Source organism: Neophocaena asiaeorientalis, unplaced genomic scaffold (assembly GCF_003031525.2).
Source record: "Neophocaena asiaeorientalis asiaeorientalis breed wild unplaced genomic scaffold, Neophocaena_asiaeorientalis_V1.1 scaffold631, whole genome shotgun sequence".
NCBI lineage: Eukaryota > Metazoa > Chordata > Mammalia > Artiodactyla > Phocoenidae > Neophocaena > Neophocaena asiaeorientalis.
In genome coordinates, this window is record NW_020172599.1 from 124421 (window position 1) to 145335 (window position 20915).

Consider the following 20915-nt stretch of genomic DNA (forward strand, 5'->3'; position numbering starts at 1 on the left):
AGACTTCTGACTTCCAGAACTGTGAGATAATTTCTGTTGTTTTAAGCCACCAAGTTTGTGGAAATTTGTTATAGCATCCACAGGAAATTAATGCAGGGCCTCCTCAAAGCTATCATTACTTAACAGACTTGATCCAGTAATTCCTAATTCTCAATAGGTGTCAGGCCTCATTTGCCACATATTAGACATGGTACTCTTGTTATGTGCTTTGTCAAGTTTTCTTGGAACACATGGAATAGGGAGACCCTCAAATTCATAGGGAAGGAATGGGGAAGGATAGGGCCCTTTACCTGAAAAGTACTATCCAAAAATAACCTCTAAACCAAAATGTTCATGAATGATTCCTGCAGACCTGGCAACTTCTCTGACTGGATTGAATCTTAAGGGGTCATATAAGCCATCTCCCTGTCTTTGCCTGCACACAGCTAAGAGCCTGAGCATGGAGAGGGTATCTGGTTTCTGGAAGACACCTGGCCTACTGTTTGGCATGGCTACTCAGGACAGAGTAACTATCATTCAAGAACCATGGGCAGACTAGATCTTAGGAGAAGATGGCTGGAGAAAGAAGCACATATAGAGAACGGATTGGAATTTATTGATGTAAAGTGCAAAAGAGTTACTCCCAGCAATGCTGTTAGAGTGTTAGCAACAGTTCTCTCTCATGTGTTAGATTGGAAAATAACTTCTGTGAGAAAGATTGGGACAGAGTCTTGAACATATTTTAGCCAACCCATAAAATCAGAAGGGTTTCATAATATTGCTTTCCCCTCCAGAACTCCAGAATCCCAAGAAATTGTGCAGAAAAACTAAGTATACCTTTGTGGATGTTGAAACCAACATAGCAGTGGAATGCTGGCAGAGTAAAATCCTACAATTTTCAGCTATGGAAAAGAACCTAGAGATCACCCAGTCTAAGCTCCTCACTGTACAGATGTGAAACCCAGCAGAGTTTTTTTAACCCAACTTTAGATATTTAGATACTAGATATTTGTTCTGCAGTCTTGCTTTAGAGTCCATAGTGTTTTACTGGATCAGGTATTGATTCATGGCAATGAAAACATTAAGCGCTTTTCCAGTACACTGGACGCCCACAATCCCTCCCCGGCCCGCCAGGGAGCGCAAACTAAAATTCCTCCTGCAGTCCAGAAGTGTCCCTCCGGGTCTGGGACAGAATCCCGTTAGCAACCAGGAAATTAGCGGAACCTTGAGGCTGAATGCTTGCAGCTGGTACGATTGCTTTGAGGAAAGAACACTTCCGGTCGGAGAGGCCGTTCCCGCAACTTGTGGTTTGGTCAGCTCTAGCTCTCGCGTTTCGATTTGCCGCGCTAACGGTGGGAGGCAGGCTTGCGTCGGGGTCACACTCTCCCATTGGTTGCTGGTGCGGCGGCGGTTTGGAGTGAGGGTAGCACGTTGAGCTGGAGGCTGTTCGGAGTGCGGCGGCCCAAAGCCTGGCAACGAGCTCGGTGTCTGGTGGTAATCCGGGATTGAGCCAGGCCTGAGTCCCCAGGGGATGGATCGCGTGTGGAGTGCGTGGTGCGGGAAGTGCGTCAAAGAGAAAGGGTCGCCGCCACTCTGGGCCCAGCGCATCGTGGTCGCCTGGCTCAGTAGGGCCGAGTGGGATCAGGTGACAGTGTATCTGTTCTCTGACGACCATAAATTGCAGCGATACGCGCTGAACCGCATCACCGTGTGGAGGAGCAGGTAAGGCGGCAGGCTTAGCCCTGCACTTCACCTCTTCCTTTGTAGAATTTCCGTAAGGCCTTATTACCCAGTTTTCTCCTAAATGCCTAACGGCCCCCCCCTACGCGTAGTTTGGGCATTGCTTGTCTCACAAGTGCCCGGGGGAAGGTCGCAGCCAAGCTCGTACACTAATCCCTTTTGCGGAAAGAAACGGGGTGTGCCTCAACAGCCCTTTTGTCAAGTCTGTGAGCTTTGATCCTTACCTTCTCTCATCTTGAGGTGGGTGCCGATGAGAGGGCACCGCTGTGGCTGAGCCAGCCTGGTCTTAAGGAGTAGCACTCTAGGGTGGATTTCTGATTCGAAATAGAAAGGGGGTGGGGGGAGCTTGCCTGCAAAAGCATGTTTGAATGGAGCGCTTCAGTCCAGTTGGTAAGATTTAGTTGGGAGCAGACAAGGGGCTAATGCCTCCAAGAATAAGGTCTTCTCTGGGTGAAAGAGTTGAGGGTTTCACGGTGAAAGAAAGGAGTGTGTCCACACTTAATTGTTGATTGGCTGTGTAGCAGTTAGATATCCCTTGTATGTCCTAAACCAGCCTCTCATGTCCTGTGTACTATTGGATCCCAGGGACATTAACCTCCCTCTTCCCAGCTTCTTGATTTGTGTCTATCCACACACTCTTGAGCCAGTATATAATTGCAATAACCTACAACCTAGGTTCTGAGATGGAGGGTGGGCCTGTGTAAAGGACCTTTATGATGGTGCTGGACTGTGGCCCTTTAGGTTAGGCAACGAACTCCCCCTGGCAGTGGCTTCTACTGCTGACCTGGTACGCTGTAAGCTCATGGATGTAACTGGTGGCTTGGGCACTGATGAACTTAGACTGCTCTATGGCATGGCATTGGTCAGGTAAGACCTACATGGGTAGGGGTGTGGGGGGTGGTTTTTTGAGGGGGGGGGCGTGGGCTTAGCACATAATAAGCAAAGTTTGGCTTTGGGTTCTACCTGAAGCAAAAAGCCTTGTGTGTCCCTGTGTATGGGTCACCTTATGATTGCTTAATGTGTCAGCTTTTGGTACCCCCTGTTAACACACATTCCTCTTTTTTCCTGAGAGCCTTCTCTCTTCCGTTTTTCTTTCCCTCTCTTTGGAATGTTGGGTGGGAGTGGTTCAGACCAAGTGGTCTCTATGGGTCTCTTCCAGCCTTGGCAGTTTGATTTACTTTCCCCCTTTTACTCTTTCACCCAGAGGAACTTTTCTACATGGTTCAATGCCCTTGCCCATGATTTAATGTGGATTTTCTAATCCTACCCCTACCTACACCTTTTTTCCATTCTCTCCACGAACACTGAAAGGTTACTGAGTTGTGGAAATGGAGACATGGGCCAGGAGTTCCTGATTTACAAAGTGACTCAGAGTGGTTCTAGCTGTATCATGTACATCAGGAAAAAGGTTGCCTCTGAGTTTTCTCATCTGTCAGAGTCTTTGCTTAGCTCATACTGTTTGCCTTGTCTGCCTTGTGGTCCTCCCTAGCTCTTCTTACCTTCTCCATTGTTTAGCTGTGCTCCCCATATCATTTGATGTAGTCCTTTGTTGTAGCATTTATAACATATTATGTTCTAGCATAATATTTTATATTATGTCATGATTATTTATCCTAGACTGAACTCTTCAAGGCCAGAGCAGTGTCTTATTCATTTGTATGGCTTCAGTACAGGGCAGAGTCTCAGTAAATGTTAGACTGGATGGAACCATTCCTGCTCTGGCTGACACCAACCATAAGAACAGGACAGAACAGTCATTGGAAAGGTTGTGGAAATGCAAGGTGACAGTAACTCAGCAAGGTGTTTTAAAGCCCCACTGGTTTGAATAAAACAGTTACTTGGGCTATGCCACTTATTTCTCCCCCAAACTCAGGTTTGTGAACCTTATCTCGGAGAGGAAAACAAAGTTTGCCAAGCTCCCTCTCAAGTTCCTGGCTCAGGAGGTGTGTATGATAAAGTGGACTTGCTAAATTCTCTCTTCTCAGGAGGACTCACTAAATGGGGCATGGGGTGATGTGGGTACAGTCAGACTAGCTCATCCCATCACTGTCAGCCAAGCCCAGCAAGAACCCCAGAGCCTCAGCTTCCAGCTTGAAAGAAGCAGACTTGCTCCCTTGCTCATGGCTGCTATCTTCAGTGGGCTTGGCCTGCCCAGCTTGCTGGGAGTGGCCCAGGTGAAGCTGAAGCACCCCAATGCACCCCTGAGTGGGGACAGGAAAGAGGTGGCAGTTAAAGTACCTGCCCTCTGGTTGTTGACAGTCTGAAGGAGGAGACAAACTCAGCCAAGCAGGGTGAAAATGCAAGACATTGCCGCCTTGAGTGAGTATGGGAGGTGTGTAGAGACCCAGATGGCAGACAGGTTCTCAGCCATCAAGAGAAGCTTCCTGGAGGAGATCTGGGAGAGAAGGAGGAAGGGAGGAAGAGAGGGGAGAGTAAAGGGTACCCTGGGAGAGCAACTGGTACAGACAAGGGCAGAGGGAGGCTGAAGAAGGTGATTGTTAATGCTCATTCACAGGAGTCTCTTCATTGGAGGAGGGTAGTTGGTGGTTGGGGGAGGCGAGTGTCTTCTGATTTTCAAGATCACTTCCACAGAGCGTAAAGAGAATCAGGAGACCTGGTTCCTGATCTTGGCTCTGCCACTAAGAACGGAACCTCCTCTCAGGAGCTCAGTTTCTCTATCTGTAAAATGGGGAGAAGCCAGGTTAATTCATCTCTGTGGCCCTTTCTGCTTTAATATTTTCTAATTTCTGCACTCACACCCTCCCCCACAATCAGGTGAACATTCCAGATTGGATTGTTGAACTTCGCCATGAGTTGACCCACAAGAAAATGCCCCATATAAATGACTGCCGCAGGGGTGAGTCCCCAGGGAGTATACCTATCACAGTTAAGCCCAGAGGCCTGGGCTAGGTGGCACTGTGGGGGGAGAGAGAGGGAGGAGGGTCTTCACTTGGGGTCAGAGCTGAGACTAGGGTGAGGTGAGTGAGGCATTTGCCTTGGACACAAACTTTTAAGGGGTCTCTGTTCTCCCACTTGCTAGCCCCGTGCCGTTTTTGGCATCCCATCTTCAAGTCTGGTATAGATTTTTTCTAGGAAATGTGCTGGTGAGTGGGAGGAAGCAAAGAACTGGGGGATAACCCAGAGCAAGAGGGGCTGCTTCTAGATATTTGAGATTTGTGCCTCCTTGGAGCCAAGCCTCTTACCTGGGGCCTCCCCATAATGTTTGCAAGATGAGGCTGGAGGCCTGCTAGGAGCTGCTTGCCTGTGCTGTTACTATGGCGCTGCCTTCCTTCCTCCCCTCCTTTAGGCTGTTACTTTGTCCTGGATTGGCTCCAGAAGACCTACTGGTGCCGCCAACTGGAGAACAGCCTAAGAGAGACCTGGGAGTTGGAGGAGGACAGGGAAGAGACAGATGAAGAAGACCAAGAGGAAGATAAGAACATTGTCGTTGATGACGTCACAGAACAGAAACCAGAGCCTAAGGATGAGGAGAAAGGTGCAGAGCTGGATGTTAAGGCTGATGGAAACAGTGAAGGCAACAAAGAGGTTGATCCACATTGGCAAAAGGCTGTGAGACATAAAGAGTTGTATGGTAGGTGTCCTTGATACAGAAAGGGGCCCATGAGCTTGGAAGACTCGGACTTAGGTTGACTCTGGTTATTTCCCTGGCTCAGTATTTCCTCTGGGGTTGTGGTGAGGCTTAGCTTAAAAAAATTACTGTCACAAATCATCTTCCTTGAGCCCCGTGAGGCAGAAGAGCCAAGAATTCTAGTTCCCAATTTACAACTCAAGAAATGAGGTGAGAGGGCTCAAAATTCCATCAGGAGCAAGGCACAGGGCTGGCTGCTCTATCTGTTTCCCTATTCTGTTTTCAGAAAGAGCCCGAGAACTGCTGGTATCCTATGAAGAGGAGCAGTTTAAGGTAAGAAAGTGCCCTTGACTTGGCCTGTTTTCATCTGCCCCAGCCATTTCTTCCCCCTTGCCAGCTACCTGAGAGAAGTCTTGAGAATGAAATTTAAAGAAAAGTGGCAAAGCTTGGAAAGCTCTTCCAAAACTCTTCTTGGAAAGAGAGAGAGGGGAAGTAGGAAGGAGACAAGAGGAGCAGAGTCCAGTTGGCTGATCCTCCACATCACTGGAAGTTTGTGGATAATGAGTCCCACTGGGTGGTAGGGAACAACAGGGCTTAGGTGGTTGCTTAGACCTGTGGTACTGCAGCTGATCAGCAGATGGCGTCCAGGAACCTTCCTAGATCAGGTGAGCTTGAGGGGTGCTGTTTTAGCAGGAAGGGAGGTAAGCTTAGAAACTATTCACCTCAACCCTTCCTTTTCACAGATGAAGAAATTGAAGCCATGGATGAGTGAAATGACTGGCCCAATGTCACATATGCAGTTAGTGATAGAACCAGGACAAGAACCTGAGTCTCCTGATTCACTTTCTTCCATAACCCATTGCTTCCTTTCACCCCTTGGTCCAAGGGTCTCTGCCCAACTCCAACCATATGCCCCCATTGGATATCTATGTATTGGATTATCTGGTTATTGACAGCCACAATAACAAGGGAATTTGGAGGGTGGGGAGGGAGGAGGAAGAGAAAGTCTGGAGTTTGAGGGTCAGGATATTTTTAGTTGCAGGACCAATAGGGACATTGTGGGCTCACCTCTGCATACCCTGCCGTATCCCCTGAAGGGACATGCTGAGAGGTCCTATGAGAAGGAATCCTGGAGGGATGGGGGGGTGTTACCTGGCTGAACCAGCCTTCTGATGGGACCCTCTTTGCTGGCAGGTGCTGGAGAAATTTAGGTATTTACCTCAGGCCATTAAGGCGTGGAATAACCTGTCCCCACCTGTAGAATGCATCCTGGCAGAGCTCAAGGGCATTACATGGGAGAACAGGTGTGTAACTAGGTAATCAGGGGCTGCCTACTCTCTAGGGTAGAGCGTAGCAGCCTCACTGAAATTGGTTTTCATATCCCAGCTTGCCAACCTCTGCTGTAGGAAATCCCAGGGATAATCTTGACCCACCACGGGTGACCTTGCATTTCACATGATCCTCTTCCCCAAACCCTGCCAGCTACCAGGTGGGGTTTGCCTACTCTGAGTAACTGAAATGGCCAGAGTCAGGAATGTCTACTGTCATCCATCCCCTGGCCAGCTTTGTTCCTGTTTGTCCAGTGGTATGTGGAGCTCTTGGCAACTAGGAAAAGCCGTTAACCTTTTGCTTTTTCACTGCCGATCTCTTGTCTGAGTTTGAGGTAAAAGATATATGGTAGGCACTGCTGGCCTCTTTTGAACTGCTATTAGAGAGGATCAACATCCCCTGGATAATTGTGGTTGAGGAGAGAGAGGAGGGGCCTTCCCAGGGCCTGGATCCTCCAAAGACTAAGTCCCCACTGACCCACCCAGTATGGCCATGAGCCTTATTTTCCCCTCAAAGTAGTACTCAGTTCAGTCAGAGCAGACAGTGTCTATCCATTCCTTTCCTCCCTGGCTCTTTGGGGCTTGCTACCTACATTCAGCTGGAAGGGGCTTTGGGAAGAGGTTGGAAAGAATCTGGGATGGAGCAGAGAGTATAGGAAGGTGGTATATGTGGCAGAGTGGGCCTGGGTGGGGAGCCTGCAGTGCAGGTTAGGATTGTCCCTGGCGTCTTCTTTATTCCCGGGATACCAGTAGTTCCAAAGGTGTTTTATCAGTGTCTGCCCAGCCTAGGCTTCTTAGCTGTACCCTTCAGTAAAGGGGTGAGTGGTGGCCCCCTCCGTAGCTTGGAAAACTATCCTTGTGCTATACAGTAGTGTCTGCCTGGTCATGCTGAGCAGGCAACTGGCTGACTGTTTTAAGTGCTCTTCCTGCATACTTACCTGAGGAGATGGGAGATGGACGGAAGGACAACTCTTTCCTCCTTGAGCCTGGTAGAGGGAGGGATCTGAGCATGACAACCCTCCAGACATTGAGACACCTTGGGAGCTCTTGTTCCCCCTCAGCCCAGTCAGCTAGGAGAGCCTCTCTTAGGGAACTGCTAGCTCTGGAGGAGACAGCTGGATGTTGCTGGTTTTGGTTTAAGCTAGATGGGGATGAGAGATTACCCCTATAGCTTATACTTTTAACCTCTGTATCTTAGTTCTGGGTTCTTGGGGTCCTTAGGAATGAGGATAATATAATATTTGGCCCAGCAATTGAGTCCCCAAAGTTTCTGCTTGTAAGATCTGAAAGAGGGTAACCAGGGAGAAGGGGAGAGGTAGGAGACTGGAGGACTGTCAAGGGAAACAAAGACTAAGCAGGAACTAAAGTCTAAAAGCCCTTGACCCTATAACCTCAGGCATTTAACTCCTTTGTGGGCCTGGGACTTTTCTTCATCTGTGCTTTTGGACTTGTTAAGCCACTACTGCCCTTGTTATGGGCCTTAGATTTGCCTGTGCTTGGTAAATGCTTGTTCAAAACCCACAGATCCCAGTCTTTGGCTCAGCCCCTGACTCAGGGAGGCTGAGGCCTGAGAACCAACTGTCATCTGCCTTCCTTTTCCCCCATGCTGGTTTGGCCATTTGAGTCAAAGGCATTAGCTGCCTTGGGAGTGGGTAGGGGAGTAGAAGAGGGTCTTCTGCCTGTTGCATTTTACTTAATTTAGTGTCCTCTTGCTCCAGGGAGGCTCTGCTAGATGCTTTTCTGGATGACGGCTTTCTCATCCCCACATTTGAACAGTTGGCAGCTTTGCAGTTAGACTATGAAGGTAGGGTTCTGGAGGCTCGATGCAGCCTTAGGGTACAGTGTATCCTGGGCAAGAACACCAGGGGTGGGCTGGGTGGCCCTGGACTGGGAGGTAAGGGCTGTTTACTGCTGTTCCATAGCTACTGGAAGCCCTCTTGGCTGAGCAGAACATGTAGCCCCACTGATAAGTAGTTGTTGGGCTACCCTTAGGTGGCCTGGAATAAGGTGGGGTGAGGTGGGCTGGGGTGGGCTGGGGTGGGGGTGATTGGTAGAGAGCTAGAACAGCAGAACTGGAAGGGCCTTGTGAGGTCATCTAGTCCAACATCCTCATGTTACAGATGGGCAGACTGAGGTCCAGAGAGGGGAAGGTACTGACCCAAAGTCACACAGTGAGTTATTGACAAAGCCGAAGCTAGAACCAGAGCTCTTTTTCTTTTATATTCTATTTTGAGTCAGTTGTTGTTTACCAGATACTAACTGGTTTCTCTCCCCGCTCTTCTACTTTCCTCTTTCTTCCTGTTCTGCGGTGGCAACTCTGTTATTGTTGGTGGGGCCCCCTCTTCTTCTCCCTCTCTCTCCTTCTCTTCCTCCCTTCCTTCTCTCTCTCCCTCTTTCCCTTTCTCTCCCTCTTTCCCTTTCTCGCCCTCTTCTCTCCTCTCCTTCTTCCCTCCCTCCCTCCTTCTCTCTCCCTCCCTGCCTCCCCTTTTCCTGTCAATGGGTGTTTCTCACAAACCAGAAAATGTGGACTTGAATGACGTCCTGGTGCCAAGGCCGTTCTCTCAATTCTGGCAGCCCCTGCTCAGGGGCCTCCACTCCCAGACCTTCACACAGGCCCTGCTGGAAAGGATGCTCTCTGAGCTGCCAGCCTTGGGGGACACTGGGATCCGGCCCACCTACATCCTCAGATGGACCATTGAACTGATCGTGGCTAACACCAAAACTGGTGAGGGAGACTAGCCCTAGCTCCAGGGCCTAATGCAGCCCAGGCAAGAGCATCTGCCACTGTGCTCAGCTCTCGACTGAATAGCACCAGGAGGACACATCCCTTGTGAAAGGTTTAGATCTGCCCAAGAGGGCCCCACAGCAGCAGTGGACAAATCTCCCTTCACATTTTTCTTCTCAGAACCAAGTAAACTGGACTGGGGCAAAGGGTCCTGAATACTTTGAGCAATTGGGAGGTATAGAATGGGGAGTCGGAGTCTGGGGAGACAGGGATGGGCAGAGCCAAGCTTTTCGAGGTGCAAGATTGGGTGGGTGGGCTTTCTAGTTCCTTCTCCTCAGGCCCTCTCTTCTCTCTCAGGACGGAACGCCCGCCGGTTTTCTGCAAGCCAGTGGGAAGCGAGGAAGAACTGGAGGCTATTCAACTGCTCTGCCTCCCTTGACTGGCCCCAGGTGGTTGAGTCCTGCTTGGGTTCACCTTGCTGGGCCAGCCCCCAACTCCTTCAGCTGTAAGTCTCTTGAATTCCATCCGGTAAGAGGGTGAGACCCTGCAGGCCTCAGGGCCACACAGCCCTAGAATGGCACAGTTGGACGAGCCCTTGCAAGGACATCTAGTCCTGTCGCCGTCCTACTAACAGATGAGAGAATTGAGTCCCAGAGAGGGTAGGGTATTCTTGCCTAAGATCACAGAGCTTAAGATGTGACTGAACTGAGTCCAGTATGAAAATGGACAAGGCAACACCCCTAGAGTGGTTAGCACAGTGGCCTGCACAGAGTAAGTGCACAATAAATGGTAGCTGCTGTTTATTATTGAACCCATTCTTCTGACTTTATGCCCAGTGCTGTCTCTATTATCTTCCCAAAATATACCTCTCATAGGTGCTTAACTACCTTCAGTGGCTCCTTACTGCCTTCCTAATGAGGTCTAGGCTTCTTAGCCTGACATTCAAAGATCTTTCTGATTCTGCCCCAACCTATCATGATAACCATACCTCCTGTGATTCCCCTTTACCCAGTCTACTCTGGGCGCTGTGGTCAAACTGAATATTGCGCTGGTTCCTGTAAATACCTGTGGTTGTCTCCCTTTTTTTCTGTCATTTCCTGACCCTGAGCCACTTCCCTCATACTCATGGAAGGCTTTAGCACCCAATTCTCTTCCTGCTTTCTTGAATGATATCTGTTTCATTTGAGTGACCCATCTGACACTGCAGCTCCTCACCTCCAGTGACCTTCATTCTCCACTACACTCAGCAACCCATTTCCATCACTCAGAGCTATTCCACCTCTGAAAGTTTACATCCCAGCATCCCACTCGGTGACCACCACCTGTTGTCCTACCAGTTCTCACCCTCGCATCCCACAACATCTGCTCTTTGCCTGCCTCCAGACCTCCATCCCTCCATTTCTTACCCACCTCAATTTTGCTTCCCCTCAATCCTATCTGTGGTTGATCACTTCAGCCACCCATCATCAGCATCCTCAGCTCTGCCCATCCCTTGGCGTGTCTGACTTGCAAACCCCCGAGCTAGGAGTGATCCTCCCCACTCTGCTTCCCCCACTCCTCAGCCCGGGTAGCTGAGCTCTGCTGGAGAAAACCACATAGCCCTGCAGATTGCTGCCACTGCAGAGGTATGATTTTTAATCTCAAGCCAGGCCTCAGTTCTGCTTGTCTGAACTTTTACTTGTTTTCTGCCCACTTTCTCTCCTGTTTCCTGACTGTTCTGAAAACCTTACCACTCATCTCAAGCCCCACCCCCCCTCCCATTTCACCCTAGCTTCCTCAAGCACATGGAGGCCTCCAGCAGGGCCCCCTCGACCTGAGGTCCAGCCCTCGTGAACTGAACATTGTCGCCAGTCTCAGTATGAGGTGGCCTTGCCCAACCTCAAAGCCTTCTCTCCACCTGTGCTCTCTGCTAGCATCACTGGGGCCTCAACCCAGCCTCTCCTTTGCTCTACTGGCTCTTACTCTTCAACCTGTGAACAGTGCCTGAGTTTTTCTTATCTTTAAACCAAACAACAACAACAACACAAGCAAAGTCTCCTTTGACCCTGCATCCCTCTGTTGGGTTATCACTAGCTTATCACTCCTTCCTTTCCTATCAAAACATCTCAAAAGAGTAGTCTATACTCAGCAGTCTCAATTTCCTCACTACCTTCTTACTCCTCAAGCTACTGCAATTTGGCATTCATCCCCAGAGCTGCTTTGACCTAATTACCAAATCCAGTGGGCCCTTGTCCATTGCCTGTCTGCCGCATTGATGCTGTTTACCACTCCCTCCTTCAAATGCCTGTGCTTTTTTCCTAGTTCCAGTAAAGTACCAAAGCTCAAATCTCTTTATCTAGCTCAGGCCTTTCCCCTAAGATTCAACCTCCTGTATTTGACCGCATGCCAGATATCTCCCCTTAGATGGCCTCCAGTCACCTTACTGTGACCAAAAGAGCATGGGTCATCTTACTCCCCACCCCAGCCCCAAAGTGAACTTCGTCCTCTGCTCCCTATCTCACTTGGTGGCAGTACTATCTACTGTGTCATGTTGATTCTCTCAAGTACTTCTCAAATCTGAGATTCTGTCTTGCCGTGTCTATTTCCCCTAGTGTCTCCTTCCCTCTATCAGACTAAGCTTTTCAAGGACAAGGGTTCTGCATTAGCCATCTGTGCCCCAGCACGCCATGCAAGTCCAGGCCCCAAATAAACCTCAGTAAATGCTGAACTGAACTGTACTCTGCTGTCTCATTGCCAGCAGTGCTGTCTTTGGTGGGAGCTGACTCTATGCTTGAGGAATAAATGAAGTGGGAGTCTGGATGCTAAGACCGTCTTAGTCCCCTGATCTTTCCCATGGAGTCAGAAAGTCTTTCTTGAACCCTAATGACATTTGGGGCACAGTTGTATCTTATAAGTAACTTATAAGAGAAAAAAGTAGCCTTGTTGACAAAAGATAGCCAGTTTAAGACCTCCAGGAGATGAGACTGAACCAAACAGCCAAATCTCCAGATGTGTATGCTCTAGACTGGAAGTGATATGGATGGGTGGGAAACTGGGAGGAGAACCAAAAAATCCTAGAGGCATTTGAGCAATTCCAGCAAGAGAAAGAATAAAGGAAATTTCAAAATTCTGAAGGAATATGGCATATGTATGTAATGGGGGGAGGGAATGAAAAGAGCAGCATGGAGAGGTTGGATAAGTGGCCTTCAAGGTACTTTCCAATCCTAAGTGCCTACAGAGTGGAAGCTGCTGGTCTTGGAGAAGTCTGGACCACAGAGATCTTCTCCCAACCCAAGCATACCAGCGGGATGCGACACATGCCAGCAGTAACAGCGGCTCACTTGGGTACGATTTCTTGTGCACAGATCCTGCCTTTCGCAGATAATTAGTGAATCTAGTCCTAATCATCCTGTTACACAGATTGGGAAATGGGATTTCCCCAGGTATTAGGCTGCAAGTCAGTAACAAGTCTGCAAGTCAGAGCTGGGGCCAGAAACCAGATTCCAGATATACTGTCCTTACTCCTGTGCTCTTTCTACAGTGTTCCATTAGATTGCACATACAGAACATGACTTTTCTTTTCCCCACAGGAAAAATAAAAGATACCACTGGCAATTAAGTGTCGGACATGGTGCTGTGTTTGTAGAAGCATTTTCATTTAACTTGACACAGCAGTCTTTGGAGGTGGAGATATTATATACTTTTATTTGACAGATAAGAAAGACACCAAGGTTCTGAATAGCGTGAAGTGACTTATCCAAAAGTCATGCAATTTGTTGGTGGTGGGACAGGGATTTGGGCCCAGGGCTTATGAGTCCAAAGTCCACCTTCTTTCCACCAGCCTGACCTGTGACCTTCTCAGTCCCTAGCTGTGACCAGGCATACCCGAGGAAGGAGATGGATTTTAAGATTCATATCACCCCTGCACCTCAGTGGTCAGACTAGACAGCTTGAGAGAGTGGGTGTGTAATAATAATAAACAGTGGTAATATGGCATCTTGCCAATATAAAGTGCCTGGGAATATTTATTATTAATCCTACAAATGGACCACAGTGAGAGGGAAGAGAGTTTCTCTCTGGCTTTTCCTCTTAGTAGTAAGGCTGGAAGCTTTTTGAGAGCTTCCCCCAGCCAGCCAATATCAATTCAGCTTGAGCCAGTGCCATCTTGGAATGTGAAATTAGCCCTGCAGAGAGGGTCTCCCAGTGGAGTCACTAGCTCCCAGCCCTACCCCCAGCAGCCAGTGACCAGCAACCACACCTATGTGTCCGGTCTGCCTATGGGACCCAGAGAGAAAACAGCCTGCTGAGCACATGGCCCTTCCTTCTGTGAACAACCCACAATTCAAACTCAATACACTTAGAAGGAAACTATCCATCTGTCCATCCTACCATGCCTCCAGCGGTGACCAGGTACCTGCTGGGTGCCCAGTTCTATGTGAGGCTCTGCAAGGGGTACTCACCCTCTTCCTCCCCAGGAGCTTTCCTTCCCAACCGCTCTGTGTTTGTTGGTGGTTTTGCTGTTAGTGCCGTCCTTTGTATGCACGATGTCGTCATCTTTAACTCCCCTCTGCCTTCCCCCCTACCATCTGATCACCAAGCCCTGCTCTCTGTCTATCTGTCCTTCATAGCTTCTCTCCCTCCCATCGCTGCTGCCAGTGCCCTAGGTCAGCCCTCACCGACTCTCCCTGTTCTCCCTGACTCCAGGTTGCCCCACCCAGGCCATCCTCCACATGGTCACCATGGTGATCTTCAGAAATGCAGCCTTCACCTGTGCTCAAACACGTCAGATGACCCCCTCCACCCAACACACACACACTTAACCTTTGCAGGCTTCTCTTGCTCCCACAGCTGCTCAGCACAGCCTTTCCGCTCGAGCCAGGCTACTCTCACCGCATGCACACAGCCCGGTGTGCTCACTCTTGTCTCTGCACAAAGCCTTCCCTTGATCTCTCCTGCCCTCCTTGTGCTCTCTGCCTCCCCCCAGCTCCTGTAGTGCCCAGGTCTGCAGTGCTCATCTGGCCTCCCGCCCACATTCTGCTTTGTCTTGTCAGCTGCTGCTTTTTTTTGTTCTTTTCCTCCATTCCAGGCTGGGCTGTAGTTGTCCCCCAAAAGGGATCACACTTTGTGTTCCATGCAGAAGGAGCACAGCACACTTCCAGGCATATCTTTGGAGCTCAGGATACATTGCTCGGCTAAAGAGAGGGATCTATTCTCATGTCCAGCCCTGCAGGCCTGTTGGCTAGTTTGTGTATTTACATAGCATTTCAGTACAGATTAATAGCTCTCATTTATTGATTGCTTACTATGTGCCAAGCACTGTGCCAGGCATTCTGTGTGAGCTATCTTATTTACTCTTTCAACAACCCTCTAAGTTAGGTGCCATTATTGTCCTCATTTTACTGAGAGTGGAAGTGAGCCACAGAGATGAATTACAGAGCTCGTTCAGTGTCCATGGTCCTGTTGTATCTGTGTTTTGTCTGCTCTACTGCACTGCCTTTCAGAGGCAGGTCTGGAAGCTCAGAGACCAAATTGAAACTGGAGTTTTGGGATATAAAATGACTTGAGATTTTGAATCTTTCTTACTCCGTCCCTCTGCTCAGCATCTTCAAAGCCATGGGGCAGGTCCTGCCAGACGAGGAGCAGGAGAAGCTGCTGCGCATTTGTTCCATTTATACCCAGAGTGGAGAAAACAACCTGGTGCAGGAGGGCTCAGAGGCTTCCCCTATTGGGAAGTCTCCATATACACTGGACAGCCTGTACTGGAGCCTCAAACCAGCTGGCTCGAGCTCTGGACCTGAAGGAGAAGCCCAGCAACAGGAGGAACAGGGCAGCCTTAATGATGCCAAGGAAGATGAGAAGAAGAAGCAAGAGGCCTTGGAAGACCAGATGGAAGAGGAGGAGGGAGAGGAGGAGGAAGAGGAAAATGATGACCAGAAGTGGGAGGAGGAGGAGGAGGAAGGTGATGATGATGACGACGACGACGACGACGACGATGATGACGACGACGGCGAAGATGAGGAGGAGGAAGACAGGATGGAAGTGGGGCCTTTCTCTATGGAGGAAGAGTCCCCCACTGCTGAGAATGCCAGGCTCCTGGCCCAGAAAAGAGGAGCTTTGGAGGGCTCTACATGGCAAGTTAGCTCAGGTAAGAAGCCTGATATCCACTTTCTCCCCACATCTATCTTCCCTCTCTGGCTGGCTCTTGAGGCTTCCCTTCACCCTAGAGAAAGGATGGAAAGTAGCAGGAGGTAGCCAGCATGAGGCAAGCCTGGGAGACAGCCTGGTGTGTGGATGACATCTGGTTTCCCTCCCCCTTAAGATGGAGCATGTGAGCACCAGGGACCTTAGCACTGTCATGCTGCCAGCTGCCTCATGCAGAGAGCACATTCAGAGAGGTTGGTGTGGATGTGGGCACTGGGCAGCAAAACACAGAAGGCTAGAGTTAGGTGGTTGATATATGTATGATTCTGCGTGTGTTTTTCATGTGCAGTGATCAGGGCAAGGAGCCAAAGAATAGTGCTTTCTGTGTATATGTGAATGTGTATGGACACTTGGAGGCTGGTTGGTGATAGGACAGGATTTTGCTGTGTGTATGAGAAAGAAGGAACCCAAGGGTATTCAGTCAGTGGAAGTGGAAATGAGATCAGAAGGGGGAGAATAAGGAGCAGTGCAGTTTTTTGGTGAGTATACAAGTTAGTGAGACAAAGCCAGGAGGGAGCAGGGGGTTGAATGGTAGGTGGGGGAACATGAGTCAGCTCCTGAGGGTGGTTTTTTGAATGCCCTCATTTGGGTTGGGGAGCAGGAACCTTAAGGCAGGGGGACTCCGCAGGAATGAACAGTCTGACGTGTGCACATGGGCATGTGTGTATGTGTACATGCTGGAGGCAGGGGTAGACATGGGGCACAGCCCATGTGATGGAGCCTGGGGCTGGGACTGGGTATGCTGTGGGGTAGGCATGGTGGAGAACAATAGGGAGAGAAAGGGGAAGCAGTGAAAGAGCTTAGGGGGAAAGTGAAGTCTTTGCCCTTATGGACGTGTGTGTGGAAGGGCTGGGACATAAAGGCCCTGAGTGCTACAGATGGGGGAACATATTTATGTGTGTGTGTGTGAATGTGAATGGGTATGTGCTTGCATGTGCTGGACAAACCAAAGCACAGCAACAGAGAAATCTCTTAGAGCAAGGAGGGCTGTGTTTGTAAATATTCAAAGGGAGGGGCAGTGACTCAGGCAGAATTGTGTGTGTGTGTGTGTGTGTGTGTGTGTGTGTGTGTGAGAGAGAGAGAGAGAGAGAGAGAGAGAGAGAAAGAGAGTAGGGGTTGTGAAAAGAGAAAGTGTGAAGTGGGCTGTATGTGCATCTGTGCATACATGCACACATGGTCATATATGTTTTTGGAAGAGGAGGCAGGGTTGCTAAGACCTATGAGGACCAGGAGGCATCTGTATGAGGGAGAGAAGTGGAAACAATAAGAGGTGGGGGGGATATGGAAAGGCCTGAAAACAGGCAGTGAAACAGCCATGTTGAGATGGCCTATGTGGTCTATGCTATCACTGAGGGGACATGTACAAAGGTATCAGGCTAGAGAGCCAAGGGCAGTGATGTAGACAGGGTTGGGAGTAGGGAGGATGGTCAGGTCAGTGACAGACATGGGGGAATGGTCCCTGTGTACAAAGGTGTCTTTGTATGCATAGGGCAATGCAGGGTGTTAAAAGTCACAACTTCCTTCGTGTAAGAGAGCCAGGGATGGGGAGATGGGCAAGCAGAGGTACAGCCCTTCCTGCGGGGGTTCTTTGGGTAACATAAAACTCTAGTCCAGGGTTGATACTTTCCAGAATGCCAGGGGCATAATGACAGGGAGAATTCTTTGGGTACCAGGGAGATGCAGGAGGCCAGAAACTGGATCTACTTGGAGGAGCTCACCAGTGAAGGCTTCGCTTGAAAACACTGGATGCACTAGTGTAAGGATGGGGAAGGGATTTAATATAATACTGTATGGAGGATACTTAAGTGATAGGACAGAGTGGGTAGGGAGTGCCTGACATGGTCCATTCCAAAGTGGAGTATGGCAGGGGCGGGGAGGGGTTGTGAATGTGGAAAGGCCTAGGGCATTGAAATCTTTCCCTCTCCCCCTTGTTGTTACTTCCTCTGTATGTGTATACACATATGTGGAGATGCAGGGACGTTAAGATTTCTGGTTTGTGTGCCTGTGCAGGAGAAGTATGAGAGGCAGGGAGTAAAACTGGAAACATTTGTTGAGTGGAGGGTTTGGTCAGTGTGCTTATGTATGTATATTGAGGCATCTATAGGGGGTGGGATATGCAATGAGACAGTCCTTCCCTAGAGAAGGGATGTTCTTTGTGTGCATATCTGGGGCAAAAAGACCTTGCAGGGGGCAGGGAGAGCATGATAACTGCTGAGAGAGTGTTCACCCTGAGGTGGTATGTGGGCCTGTATGTATATCTCTCAAGGCAAGGCTACTAAGAAATGATGTGGCACTCAAACATGTTGGGAGGGGGTGGTTGTGCATAGATGTATAGGATATCTAGGTCATTCAGATATGCAGAGGTATCTTTCAGTTTGGGGAGGAGGTGTGGTGGGAATTCAGGGGCATCCAGACTCTCCAGGATATATATATATATATATATGCGTGTGTGAAAATGGGGGTGAGGGTGAGCGATTGAGGCAGTGATACAGCCAGGTCTGAAGAAGGTGTCATCTGTATCTGTGTAGGGACATGTTTGGGGAAGTGGGAGAAGAAGAGTGGAGAGGAACAAAAATGTCTACAGTTGTGATAGTTGTGTGCATGGTATGCGGGGGTTGGGGGTGGCTGTGGTGGGGGTGCTGCATGTGAACACATAGAAGGACCATGAAGAGTGTATGGGGGAGTATGGAAGGGACAGGGAGTGCTAAGGTGGAGAGGAGAAATGATGAGAAATGATGCAGAGAGGAGTGAGGATGAAGATACACAGCCTGTGCTGAGCAGGCTAAGTAAGGTGGGTGGATGGACAGAGTAGGTGGGCTTGTGCACCCATATGAGAACTAGCTCATCAGCCCTCTCTTGCCTCCTCATTTTGCTCCACAGAAGATGTACGATGGGACACTTTCCCCTTAGGCCGAATGCCAGGTCAGACCGAGGACCCATCAGAGCTTATGCTGGAGAATTATGACACCATGTATCTTTTGGACCAGCCTGTGCTAGACCAGCGGCTGGAACCCCCAACATGCAAGACTGGGTGAGTGCCCATGGCAGCAGGATTTCTCACCCCTTTCTCTGCCTCCCACAGGAGGGAGGGAGGAAGGGAAGAACATAGAGTGGGGTGGTTGAGGGAGGTAACTGTCCCCAGTCAGGACCTAAATGAGTGAAATATAAGCTCCAGTCCCTGGCTGGGCCCTTGCCAGGAGTCCCAGCCCCTAGTGTGGGGGACCAGTGAGGCAGCCACACAGAACTGGCTTGGCATCCCTCTCAGATTGCATCTGGTTTGTGCATGCATGCATGTGTGTGTGTGTTTATGTGTATGTATGTGTGTGTGTGTGTGTGTGTGTGTGTGTGTGTGTGTGTGTGTGTGTATTGGGAAGGGAGAGGTCCATAGCTTTCAACAGATTCTCTAAAGGATCCACCACTCCTAAAAAGTCAAGAACAGGTGCTCTAATTAACTTCTTCATGTTCTTGAGGAGAAAACTGAGGCCCAGAAAGGGGAAGAGATTTGTCCAAAGGTGCACAGAGTAATCAGTAGGCCTCCCTGCACTGTCCAGGCATCTTGGTAGCAAGGCCTATGCCCGGCTCCATGCTGTCCCTCGAAACTCACCTCTGGATCACAGGCGTAGGAGCCCTTGGGTCATCAGGGAGGCAGGAACCAAGCAGCCCTTGCTGAGGGGCTCTGCTGGTAACACAGAGGAGCCCGTCCAGAGGGCCTGTACATTCCAGAATGTGGGGCCATTGTGACTGGGACAATCCTGTGAGTACCAGAGAGAGACCTCTGTGGGCCCCTGAAACAGTCTGTCCCTGTGCTGCCTGCCCACTTCATGGGAGATGAGCCCTTCTTCCTCTAGACATTCAGAGAGAGGGCTATGGAACCCAGGGACCCCAGCAACAGGCCAGGCCCAAGGCAGTGTCATGGACTCTTTGCTGTAAGCCGGGGCAGCAGGCCTCTTGGAGAGAATAGGAGGCAGTGGGGGAAGCCAGGTTGTCTGTAGTTGCGAGTGGGGCCCACATGTCTGAGAGAGAGACCTCCTCTCCCTTGGGTAGGGCTGTCTTGATGAACATCAAGGTATCAAGGGTGAATTGTGGGCAGGTAGAGCTGTTTTATCCAGAAGGAGGCCCAGTCCCACACCCCCTGTAGTAGGGAGACTTCCTCAGCTGGAGCCAGCGTGCCTGCCCCTGCTCCTTGTCTCAGCTCCACCCCGACTTGGCTGTGTGGCCTTGAGCAAGTCCCTTTTCATCTCTGAGCCTCAGTTCCCTTGTCTGTGAGATGGTGAGTGATGGGAGGGGATGGGGCTAGATCATCTCTAAGGGTTTTTTCAGCTGCATTAGTGTAACCGTGGATCTCCCTGAGAGGAAGGATGATGGCTTTGCTCTCAGCTGTCACCCTCATCTACCTGGAAGAACTTTTGACCTGCAGGAAGCAGGGGAAGCAAGAGTGTTCCGAGCAGGGCCAGGGAAGAGGAGGGCAGTCTTCTCCCTAGGTCAGTTCTGCAATCCTGAGATGGGAGCTGGGCCTAGCCATGCAGCCTAAGCCTGGCCTTGGGCCCCTTAACCTGCTGTTGGGGTGGGAGGGATCCAGCCCAGGGTCCTCTGGGCCCCCAAGATCTAGGGCCTTAGAAGAAAGCCTATTAAGGCAGCCACTTTTAATGCCTTCCTGGGGGTAGGGTGGTGTGGGTCTCCCTTTCCTACCTCAACCCAATTAGCTCTGCTTTAATCTGGTTTATGTACTGGGGTTCTATATAAAGTTTCATTTGAAAAGTTCCACTCCTTTTCTCCCTCCTCCCTCAACTGAGGGCAGGGCAGAGCCACCCCTGGGGCCCATCTTGAAATGGTTTCTCAGATGTGTTCCAGTCTCTTTGTAAAGCCAGGCAAGAGGGTGGGCCCTTCCCATAGACACACACATCAAGCACCCTTAGCCCCTCCAGAGCCTAAAGCTGCCTCCTTCTCTGACTGACCTCCCCTCTCCCCTCTCTTTGCAGCACCCTGGGCCTGAGCTGCAGCATTGGCAGTGGCAACTGCAGCAATGGCAGCAATGACAGTGGCAACTTGGACGGCCTTCTCTGGAGCCAGGGCCAGCTGCATGGGCTCAAAAGTGGCCTACAGCTCTTCTGATGCCAGCCCTGGTGCAGGTGTTCATCCAGTGCTACTGGGGCAACAGCCCACTCTCCCCCACTCCGCCAGTGCACCTAATGCTCCATAAAACAAGCTGGGAGACAGCCTGCATCAGCCATATCAGCTCAGCTTTCAAAATCACAGTAGGATTCAAAATCACAGTAGGATTTTGAATATGTTTTATTTTGTTTTGCTTTGTTTCATTTTGTTTTTTGTTTTGAAAAACAATAAACAGGCAACTGTTTTGGTGTTTGTGAGATGA

The 20915-nt window shown here is 49.9% G+C and overlaps 1 protein-coding gene across 8 annotated transcripts; it reads left to right on the plus strand.

The window, feature by feature from the left end:
• Nucleotides 1–1272: 1272 nt before the first annotated feature.
• LAS1L (LAS1 like ribosome biogenesis factor) lies at nt 1273–20915 on the plus strand. 8 transcript variants are annotated; one of them, XM_024738906.1, is made up of 15 exons: nt 1273–1701; nt 2461–2586; nt 3593–3662; nt 4495–4576; nt 5027–5311; nt 5595–5641; nt 6503–6612; nt 8355–8440; nt 8757–8807; nt 9155–9361; nt 9719–9866; nt 14941–15485; nt 18422–18572; nt 19862–20022; nt 20521–20915. In XM_024738906.1, the coding sequence occupies exons 1-15, from the start codon at nt 1511–1513 to the stop codon at nt 20532–20534; spliced, it is 2274 nt and encodes a 757-aa protein (XP_024594674.1). In that variant the 5' UTR covers nt 1273–1510; the 3' UTR covers nt 20535–20915. The 8 variants fall into 8 exon arrangements, with proteins under 8 accessions (XP_024594674.1, XP_024594678.1, XP_024594680.1 ...); XM_024738910.1 differs by having other exon boundaries at nt 19919–20022; XM_024738912.1 differs by having other exon boundaries at nt 5027–5215.

Coding starts and splice junctions, on each gene's coding strand:
- LAS1L (XM_024738906.1), top strand. CDS start 1,511: ATGGATCGCGTGTGGAGTGCGTGGTGCGGGAAGTGCGTCAAAGAGAAA. Junction 8,808..9,154: donor TACTGACCCAAAGTCACACA/GTGAGTTATTGA, acceptor CTCACAAACCAG/AAAATGTGGACTTGAATGAC. Junction 9,362..9,718: donor CGTGGCTAACACCAAAACTG/GTGAGGGAGACT, acceptor CTTCTCTCTCAG/GACGGAACGCCCGCCGGTTT.